This window comes from Papaver somniferum, unplaced genomic scaffold, assembly GCF_003573695.1.
Source record: "Papaver somniferum cultivar HN1 unplaced genomic scaffold, ASM357369v1 unplaced-scaffold_10, whole genome shotgun sequence".
In the NCBI taxonomy this organism is placed as follows: domain Eukaryota; kingdom Viridiplantae; phylum Streptophyta; class Magnoliopsida; order Ranunculales; family Papaveraceae; genus Papaver; species Papaver somniferum.
The window spans coordinates 2,168,764-2,179,181 of NW_020618825.1; the positions used below are offsets into that span (position 1 = coordinate 2,168,764).

The 10,418-nt window shown below is 37.9% G+C and overlaps 2 protein-coding genes across 2 annotated transcripts; one reads left to right on the plus strand and one right to left on the minus strand.

Annotated features, from left to right (window-relative positions):
* Positions 1–2,154: 2,154 nt before the first annotated feature.
* Positions 2,155–3,396, minus strand: LOC113326046 (transcription factor MYB80-like). The gene is made up of 3 exons (XM_026573850.1): positions 3,264–3,396; positions 3,031–3,160; positions 2,155–2,914 (listed from the first exon to the last, which is right to left on the minus strand). The coding sequence occupies exons 1-3, from the start codon at positions 3,394–3,396 to the stop codon at positions 2,155–2,157; spliced, it is 1,023 nt and encodes a 340-aa protein (XP_026429635.1).
* Positions 3,397–7,330: 3,934 nt separating this feature from the next.
* Positions 7,331–8,086, plus strand: LOC113326878. The gene has a single exon (XM_026574545.1). The coding sequence runs from the start codon at positions 7,331–7,333 to the stop codon at positions 8,084–8,086; it is 756 nt and encodes a 251-aa protein (XP_026430330.1).
* The last annotated feature ends 2,332 nt before the right edge of the window (positions 8,087–10,418 follow it).

Below are 10,418 nucleotides of genomic sequence, written 5' to 3' on the forward strand. Positions count from 1 at the left end.
CATCACGTTTTCTATTTCTACATTTGAACCCAACGATCTCAACTGCATCATTTAAAAGGTCTAAAGCTGAAGAAACAATAATATTCATCACCTGCATTGCCGAAATTGTCCGTACAAGATAATATTTGTTAACAAATATATAAGAACCACTATCACGAGAGATAGGTTCTAGCATTAAATTTGTGCCCGCTATTTTAGTTGGCATGGTAAATTTTGCAGCTCCTCATTTACATTCTTTGCCAGTTTTGGAGAAGTCGACAAGCTAATATGCATTATACTAACGTCATTGCACTCATCCCTGACAATGGCAAGAATTTCAGCTAAACCAACAGAAAATAGTTTAGCTACCCATGCCCCATGGGACCAGCTATTTAGTCAGATTGCCAAGTTCAGTAAGTTGGATTATTGTTATAGTCATTGCTCATGTATATCGATAGTTATGCAGTTTCACATATGCTTACATCGTATTTATGTTTTTTTGCTGACTCGGTTTTTAGATTTGACCAGATGTCGGACCGTTTGCCGCTTAATTTAAGTCAAACCTGACGACTCAAACCTAATCTCTGACTCGACAAATCCGTTTAAATTGGAGAATAAAATATCCCGACTCATGATCCAAGTCGCTGACTCACAATTTTTTTAGTCAGCTGGGTCATGTTTGATTCAAAAACAAATATATACGGTCAATTTCAAATGAATCAAGTGATTTCAGTCAGATCTAGACGAGTCAGATTCCGAAAATAATAAAAAAAAATACATGATGTTAATGTAATGAAGAATTAGTTAACGCTTAAGTGAAGTTTTAACTTGGGTAAAAAAATATATATCAGTTAATTCATTTATACTACCTTTTTAGCTAGTTATGAAATTTGTTGGTGTTGGTGTAATAGTCATCTACTTTAGAGGACATTTTCGTGGTTTAAAAACAAGGACCAGGTACTAGTCCCTCAACTATATAAACCCTCCCCATTGTGTTCAACTTTCTCAATAACTAGCAAGAAACAAAATATTACATAAGAAAAAATATTAAGAGATATCTAGCAGCAGAGAGTGATCAAGAGAAAATGGCAACAACTGCAACATCACCAGCACCGACCTCAATGGTGAGTAAAGAGAAAATGGCAACAGTAGAAATATCGCCAACACCAACCCCAGTGGTGAGTGAAGAGAAGATGGCAGTAGCAGCAACATCGCCAACACCAACCACAATGGTGAGTGAAGAGAAAACTGCAACAACAGCAATATCACCAACACCAACCTCAATGGTGAGTGAAGAGAAAAATGCAGCAGCAGCAACATCACCAACACCAGCAACCTCAAAGGTGATTGAAGAGATGAAACCAAAAGCTGAAGTTTACTACGGACATGAGATATGCAAAGAGAAAGTGAAAGAGTTTCTAAAACTACATGAGTTACCAAATGGTTTACTACCATTACATGACATTGATGAATGTGGTTTCGTACGAGAGACGGGCTACTATTGGTTCAAAAGAAAGTACAAGCTCGAACACAAGTTTGAGAACCTAGATAGGCTAGTTTCTTATGCATCTGAAGTTACCGGTTATGCTGAAAACAAGAAGTTTAAGAAAGTCACTGGGATCAAGACCAAAGAACTCTTGATTTGGATCACGGTTAATGAACTAACCGTTTCCGGGGATGACAAAGACGACAAGAAGAAGTCCGGGAGTAAGATTACGTTCAAGACACCCACTGGCCTTTATCGATCTTTTCCTGTTTCGTACTTCACCGTCGAAGAGTAGTTCAGTTAATTATATATATATATATATATATGATGCATATGCTTATGTTGTTTGGTTCATTTAGTTTGTTTTAAATTTCTTATCTAGTTTTCTAAGTAGTATTAAGTAGTAGTATGAATAAAGTTATAATGTATTAGGCGTTTCTTATATGATCTACTATATGTCATGGTACTGTGTTTACATGAACTAAGACAACTTTATAATTGGTTGTTGTGTGGGTGGAAATGAAGTTAATTTGGTAGAGACATTTTGGTAAGAGTATTAAATTGTTGGTTAAAATGGACACATCTTATCTTATTATTAATATTCAAAAATCAACATTTGACAGGGGGGTGCTGATCTGCATCAGTACCTTATTTTCTGTATTTCCCTATAACAAACATATGGGAACCCATTACACAATAGGATTTATCAGATCATTTGATAAGTCCCACAAGACACAATCTGCACCGAATTCGCTTGACTTCAATCCGATGGATTTTGCGCCGATGTCGGTATGTTCCCTGTCTTTACCTTTGTCCTGAAGCCCATTTTGTTGATCTCCACCAGTGCAATTGCTTCCCGTACAAATACTCTGGTTCCATGGTGAACTAATATCTCCTTCATTGCCATATGATGAAGGACCATATTGAAATCCAGATGCGGAACCGGGGAAACCATCCATAAACCCATCATCAGATGTCTCTTCAGTGGACGTTATCATTGGCCAAGGTCGAGTTAAAGGTTTCTCGTGTTCTTGCTGCATTGCTCTTGAAACACTCATCTTTATTTTCTGTATAGTCTCATCGATTCTGTCATCCGGTTTCCCAGCAATGTTGTTGTAAGCTGTCGATGCAGGGTGATTTGCGTTAGGATGCACGAGCGAGTCGTATCTAGGTGGAGAAATTCCTGAATGTTGGAACTGGAAAGCGACACGTTTCTTCGAGAGAAGGTGAAGCATCTCGTCTTTAAAGCAGCCGAGAGCAGCTTCAGTCAAGTGAGCTACCTGCGGTGGGGCTAATGTGGTTGCAATCTCAGCCATTAAATGGGAGAATGGTTTGTGTGTAACCGGATCAATTCCCATTCCGGACAGCTTCTTCTTCAACTTAGTGTTCCAGTGATTCTTTATATCATTGTCAGTCCGACCAGGCAGTTGTGCTGCAATCAGTGACCACCTGAGCACCAAAAAAATTTACCGCAAAATTAGATAACGAATATGATGACACTAAATAGTCACCGGAAAATGGAAGAAATTTTGAAGCCAGTAAGATGTATTTATGTGTTTTTTTACCTGTTTCCGACAACAGAATGAAGCTTAACGATGGTTTGCTCTTCGGATTCAGAGAATTCACCATGTTTGAGATCGGGACGGAGATAGTTTGTCCATCTCAAACGACAACTCTTACCACATCTCTGCAGACCTGTTATACAAAACCAAATTTCATGATGAGATGTAAGCAAACAAAAAAAAAGATGTTAAAAAAATGAGAGGGTGTTCTATAGACTATAGATATATGTACACACCAGCATTTTTAGGGATGAGGCGCCAATTGCGAGTACCATGCTGCGCAATGTATGCAGAGAGTTTGTTGTCTTCTTCAGGTGTCCATTGTCCCCTTTTCACGTTGTCTTTCTCGCAGCATGGAATTCTTCCCATCTTAATTTCTGCAGTCTGTCTCTTTCTTTCCCGTTAATTAAAAAACTTCTAACAACAAACAGATTTAGAAGAGAGATCGGCTTGATTAATGGCAATAAAATGGAGAAAAAAAAAAGAATAATGTGTAAGTGAGTGAGAAGAGAATTAGTGTGCAGAGGTTTTTAAACAAAAAGGAATAAGAGAGGAGAAGTGCTCACGTGGATGCATTATGGCATTGATTATGCATGATTTGCTTAAAGAATTCAACGCTGTTATGTGCGTGAATTATGTACCGGTAGCCCACCCTCAAGACGCTCGGTCAACATTCTTTCAACGTCGAAGCTACGTGCGAAGCTCACACGCATTACAATTTTGTATATTCTTTAACCAGTCATGCAGTTTCACATGAGCATACGCAGAAAATCCAAAGTGCATTCCCTCTCAAGTTAGTTAGTAACATCTTCTTCCTCCTGCTCCACAGTATCTTCTTGGGTAATTGAATCTCTGATGGACTTGATCTAAACTCTTGCGGCATCCAAAAAAACTTGGAATTACATCACCAGCAGTAGCCTCAAACCTCAGTTTTGAATGCTAGCTGCTCGAAAGGCTAATTAACCTCGTTTAATTGGGGCCATGAATACTATTTGGGGGCTATGCACTGGAGGACAAAAAAGATCACTCATCCTAATTTGGGTCACCCCTTATTAATTTATTTTCTAAATGGTTAAAATTCCCCTAAATGATTAGTATTAAGAATTAATGAATGTTAATTAAGTTAAGTGTGTTTAGATTAAAATTTGATTTTGGGATAAAAATTTGTGTAGATTTTATTTTTGAGTTTTAGTGTTTTGAGAGGAAGAAGAGGAGTTTCAAGAGGAAAAACTAGGGTTTCAAAAATGAGAGATTCAAATGGAGGGAATGATGTTGGTGAAGGTTCAAATAACAACCATGATTGTGCTGATGGGAAGATTGTCTCAACTAATGATATGGATTAGATGTTTGATGAAGAGATGTTAATGGAGGAAGCCATGAATAACGGTTGAAATGAAGATCCTACTGCTCAACATGAATGAACCAATCCTCAAAATGAAGAACCCACAACTCAAAACAATCAGGTAAACCTCATAAACTCTTGAAATTGTCTGAATGGTGCTCCAAGTGGTCGATTGATGGTCCCTATGGAACTACTCAACGTGAGGGTCGTTATAGTCGGGGTTAGGATTCACTAACGACTCTACAAAGTCGTCAGTCTGTTGACACTAACAATGATGACTCTAACCTGCAACTTTTACAGGTTCTGAAAAATCATTAGCTTGGTGTGCTAAAAAGTGACAACTCGTGTTGATACTTCAGCCAGAGTCGTTAGTGTGTCTTTTTTATACCCAGACGATTCTCAAATCCAAACTATCTGTAAAAAAACTTACTCTCTGCTTCGTCATATGGGTATTCATATACATTGACGACCCTAACCAACCATTAAGAATTTTAATTAGAGTCGTCACTCTCGATAGTACTATACGTTAACGACCCATATAGTTGAATTTTAAGATTTTTGATTTCACAAAATCATTTCATTGAATCGTAAAAGGCATACATCTTGCATATCGTTGCATTGAAGGAAATGAAACACAATAGATAACAACGGTGCACTTATACACTTAACCATAAATTGCGTAACTATACATAGTTCCTTCCAAGATAAAGTAGCAATCGTCAAACTCAAACTTTTTCCCACAAAGCACCTCATATCACACATACGCCTTCCACAACTGAAACCACAAAACAAAAAAATAGTTAGTATTGTTCAAAGCTTTTGATAAATTTTACCTCTTGTTTAAATACTTACTCTTATAGCACCCAACATATTGGGCATGGCTTCCTTTACGGACTTAATTTCTCTTTTGAAAGCATCACATTCCAATTTTATCTCCTCGAACCGTTCCTTGACGAGTTTCAAAGACCTTGAGTTGCAATTTCCGTCTAACGCCAAAAAACGATGAATACACGGTTCCACAAAGCATCCGATGATTCATCTATGTCTTTTTCTTGACTTTCAAAGTGGTTTGTGACTATCAACCAAGCTTTCAAAATGGCACAATTCTCTTCGAAAGTGTAGGGAGTACCCATGGTGTTTCCTCTTGTTTTTCCTCTTGGATGATAAATATATGAGAATGGGAAGAGAAGGTTGAGAATTATGGTTTGGGTGAGGAAGAGGTGAGATATGGGTTTCTATTTATAGAATTTAACGACCCAACAGTCATTTATTTGAATTTTTAACTGTTGGCCGACTCAACCACATTTGGTGAATTCAAAATTTACATAAACTGTTAAATGGGTCGTTACCGGTCAAATTAACAAAGTGACGACGCTTGAAGCTCCATAGAGTCGTCATTTTTTTATGGTAATTGGCTGACGACTCCGCTATCAACATTTAGAGTCATTAACCTGTCTATTATCCAAAAGTGACGACTCATACCTGCAATTTCAAACAATCTATAGAGTCGTCACTCGTATATTTACAAACCCTGACGACCCTTTTGTGAATTATATTTACTGAATCAATTGAACTCATGCATTTTATTGAATCCAAAAAAACATACATGTACTATGAAATAAAATAGAAGGAAAACACATAAAATAGTTCACTACATTGCGTTTGAACACCTAAACGAGTTTAATCATATGTGGTGAATTGCCATTCACGTTCCCTCAAGAGACGATAGCAGTCCTCATGCCAAATTAAACTCATGGCCGTACTTTAATTCGTATTGAATACGACCCAAAGAGTACTGTAAAAAAAAATTATAAGTTAGCGTTGTTGAACAAAAATAACCAAAAAATAATTTTTGATGAACGGCCTATTGATTCACAAACTTACTCTATCCAGTCGAGGTTCGTTGGGAAGAGCGTCAGCCCGAGCTTTCAATTCGTCTCTCAGCAATACGCATTCATTGTATAAATAATCGTATCTTTCCCTTATCTGCTGGAGCGTCCTTCTATAACGATTTCCGTTTAGTGCTTTGAATATCGTAAATACACGTTTCCACCAAGCATCGGATGTTTGGCCCATGTTAAGGTACGGATCTCCGGTTTGGTTGTGGTTACTGGCGACCCAGTGCTATCTTTCAAATTCGTGATTCGTAATCGTGATGTGTGCTCTAAAAATAACAACATCTTCTTGATTATTGAATTCAGTTTGAGCCATTTATAGTGTTTGAAAGTGATGGGTGATTGATTTGGGAAGATTGAAAGTGATGGGTGAATAACTTTGAAAGGGATAGGTCTTCTTTTATAGAAAAAAGTACCCAACGACTAATTTAAAAAAAAAACGGTTACCTTTGCAATAATTGCTCGTACTAGTCAAACTTACCGTTGATTTTCAAAATTTGCAATAACTACATATATAGTCGTCATGTTAGATATACATACAGTAACAACTCAAGGTGAAAACTGAACATAATGGTGTATATTTGTCAATGTATAGTCGTCAGCGTTTAAATTGCGTCGTGGGTTTGTTAAAAAGGATCGGTGTTATGCTAAAACACACCATGACGACTCTATCCTTGGGACGAAGATCAGAGTTTCAGGCAAATAAGTCGTTAACCTGTAAAATAAGGTGACGACTTTAAGGGTTGTCATTCTGCAAATGTAAAGATGACGACCCTTTATATGGAAAACTAAAATAAACAATAGAGTCGTCATGTTAACATCTTATATATTGACGATCCTTTAATGAAAAAATTGTACTTTCTATGTAGTTGGTTGTACAGACGATCTCTCAACCTGAACGCGCCTCCACTATCGGTCCGGATACCTCCCAGCACTATATGACCGATTTGGTACGTTTTTATTGTTTGAATCGATGTATATCTTTTTGAAATTTGTTTAATTAGTGTTCTCATGAACGTATTATTTGTTCAATATAGACGTGGAAAACTAAGTCTGAGGTCAAGGAATGGATATTTCCAAGGAAAAGGAGAAGATGTACGTAGTTATTCAAAGAAAACACGTCGATTTTAAGCAAATGGAGATGGTATGCGAGAGAGCGGGGGATAAGGAAGAAAGTCAGAAAAGAAAGAATTACAAGTATGATAAGAAGACGACGAGGGTCTACAAAACTTCGTCGAAGAAGATTAAATGCCCGTTCAGGATTGTGTTCAAAAGGCATCATGAAACTGATCTATGGAGATTGTATAGTATTCCGGATAGTCGTCACAACCATCCTCCACCTAAAAGTCTCTTGGGACACCCAGCATATGCCCGATTGAAACCACATCAAATGGAAAAGGTCCGTCAGATGAAGGGATTTAGGCCCTTTAAGATCCTAAATGCAATAAGGGAGGAATATAAGACAAACGCGTCTACTATTTCCACAATCTACGCTGCCAAAGCAACGATTAAGAGAACCGAATCGGATGGTAGATTAGTTATGCAACAATCAGAGTGGTTGGCAGAAAAATTAAACTACGCCATGCAAACAAGGGTGGGTCCGGGCAACAAAGTAACTCATATTTTTCTTGCCCATCCTAGGATGGTGGATTTGGCTCAATTCTTTTACCAGGTCTTGCTCATAGATTGTACTTATAATACCAACAGGTATAACATGCCGATGTTGAATGTGGTTAGTCATACTTCGGATAAGCAATCATTTACCGTGGCATGGTGCTTCATGGAAAAAGAAGAAATAGAGGACTATGTTTGGGCATTGTAACAAGTGAGGTTGATTTACCGTGGCAAAGAACACCGCAGGTTATATTTACGGATAGGGATTTTGCAATTATGAGTGTCGTTCGTCCAGTTTTTCCACTTTCTCAACATTTCCTTTGTACGTGGCACATCCAAAATAATCTTTTTTCTAATTGCAATAATCATATCCAGAAGATCAAACCTGTGAAAGGTAATCAACGTTCTAAGGAGGAAGACGAGCGTCTAAGCCAACTCTCAAAAAAAAAGGGCGGAAGAGAAAAAGAAAGAAAAGGAAAAATATGATGAAGAGGGGGATCTTCTGAAGGATTTCTGCAAATATTGGGACCATTTGGCTCATTCGAAGACTAAAGTAAAGTACTATTCTAATTTGCAGAAGTTTATTGATGATTGGAGTACGGAACATAACAAGGTGGTCGACTATTGCCTGGATTCATGGTTGAATCCTTGGGAGGAGAAGTTTGTTTATGCATGAATCAATAAGTACAAGCACTTCAAAAATGAGTCCACGAGTATTGCAGAGAAGTCTCACAGACGTTTGAAAAAAAATCTTGAAGAGAACACATGTGGGGTAGTTACGGTACAGGAAGCTATTCACGGCACGCCGAGAATGATCTAAGCAAGATAGTGACTCAAATGGAGTATAGTAAAGACCGTTTATGATGCAATACATAGAATACAAAGAATTGCTAAGGGTATTGCACACCAAGTATCATGGTGGGCAATAAAGCATATGATGACTGAACTTAACAAATTTCGGGAGAAAGCTTCAAATGGAAAAGTGATTAAATGTAATTATACAACCGAGACGTGGCTTGGCCTCCCGTGTAAACATAAGCTTGGTGGGTACAAGGTGACCATTCCTCTTGAAGATATCGATCCATTTTGGAAGCAACTTTCATTCACCCCAAATCCCACCGGATCCACTGATGAACAATTTAGGGACTTAGAGATTGGCAAGTACATCAATGAGAAATATCGAAAAATGAATTTTGCAAGAGGACAAATATTGGTTTCTAATTTGTGGCTGGCTGCCCGTTAAAGTTTGGGAGTAGAAGAAGAACCAATCAAACAAAAACCACCGGGTAGACCAACAACTAAAAAGTCGTTTAGAGAAACTGTGAATGCGGACAAGATCTGCACAAGTGACCCATCACGTTATGAGTTTGTCCAGGAGGAATATACGGAGTATGAGAACTCTATTCTTCCCAAGAAAAGGGGTCGGTCAAAGGCAGACATGGATGTTGTAGAACATGCGGTCGATACCCAACAAATCCAAACTAGTAGAATGGTGAAGATAAGAGGAAGAAAAGTTAATCCGCGCACCCTTAGAGATTCGCAAGGAAGACCATATCGTATGTGTTGCTTACACTTTGTACGAAGAGTATACCGAACAACTTACTTACATCATCTTAGATCACCTTATATCCACCGACGACGTTGATGGGGATGGAAATTGTGGTTACCATGTTGCAACGAAACAATTAGGGAATTTCAATGAAGACGACGAACTTAAACTCACCCAAATCGAATATGCAAGAAAACAAATGGACGCAAATGTTGAGGACAAGCAACTCTATTTAACAATGGAAATAGAAGGAGATCCAAAAGAGAAGGAATTGAAGTTTAAGGAGTTGGTTTCTGACGTGAAAAGGAGGAAGGGGTCGAAGAAGGCCGGTTATAACTTTTGGATGCAAATGCCTTTCGGTGGTCAACTTTTAGCGGACACATTCACTTGTATGGTAATTATATTCAGCAAAGGATTCCCCGGAGGCTCTTGTATGTACGTACCCTCAAGAACCAGGTGCGAGTCGTTATTTAGATCTAAATATTAAGATGATGACTCTAGGTTTTGAAATTTTTTTAACTTTTAGGTTTAGAGTCGTCAGTATGACAAAAATAGTGGTAACGAATCTACGACTGAGATGAAAAAATCCAACTTATCAGAGTGAGGGTCGTTTATCTGCTATATTTAAAGATGATGACCCTTACTCTACCATAGTAGATATTCAAGTATGCTTTAGAGTCCTTAATCATTCTAACAAAGATACTTGTAAACATCGTTCTAAAATCTTATGAAAACAAAGTAGTTTCAACAAACCATCCAAACCAAACACGTAAGTCGTTTCAACAAACCATCCAACCCAAACATATAAGTTGTATCCAAGAAAATTTAAGAAACATAAGTTCAAGTAAACAGTAAAATGAAACATAAGTTCAAGTCGACGGTAACATCTCCTCACTGAAGACCACAACCTCGACCTCCTCTTTACCTCTTTGATCGGGAAACTTTCACGTTTCTCTTAGGAGGAACTTGAGTTGCACTGCCCCGTGGGGAA

Excerpts from the sequence above, each read along its gene's own strand:
- LOC113326046 (XM_026573850.1), bottom strand. The coding sequence starts at position 3,396 with ATGGGAAGAATTCCATGCTGCGAGAAAGACAACGTGAAAAGGGGACAA. Across the intron at positions 3,161-3,263 it reads CCTCATCCCTAAAAATGCTG|GTCTGCAGAGATGTGGTAAG; the intron begins GTGTGTACATAT and ends TTTGTATAACAG. Across the intron at positions 2,915-3,030 it reads CATTCTGTTGTCGGAAACAG|GTGGTCACTGATTGCAGCAC; the intron begins GTAAAAAAACAC and ends TTTGGTGCTCAG.
- LOC113326878 (XM_026574545.1), top strand. The coding sequence starts at position 7,331 with ATGGATATTTCCAAGGAAAAGGAGAAGATGTACGTAGTTATTCAAAGA.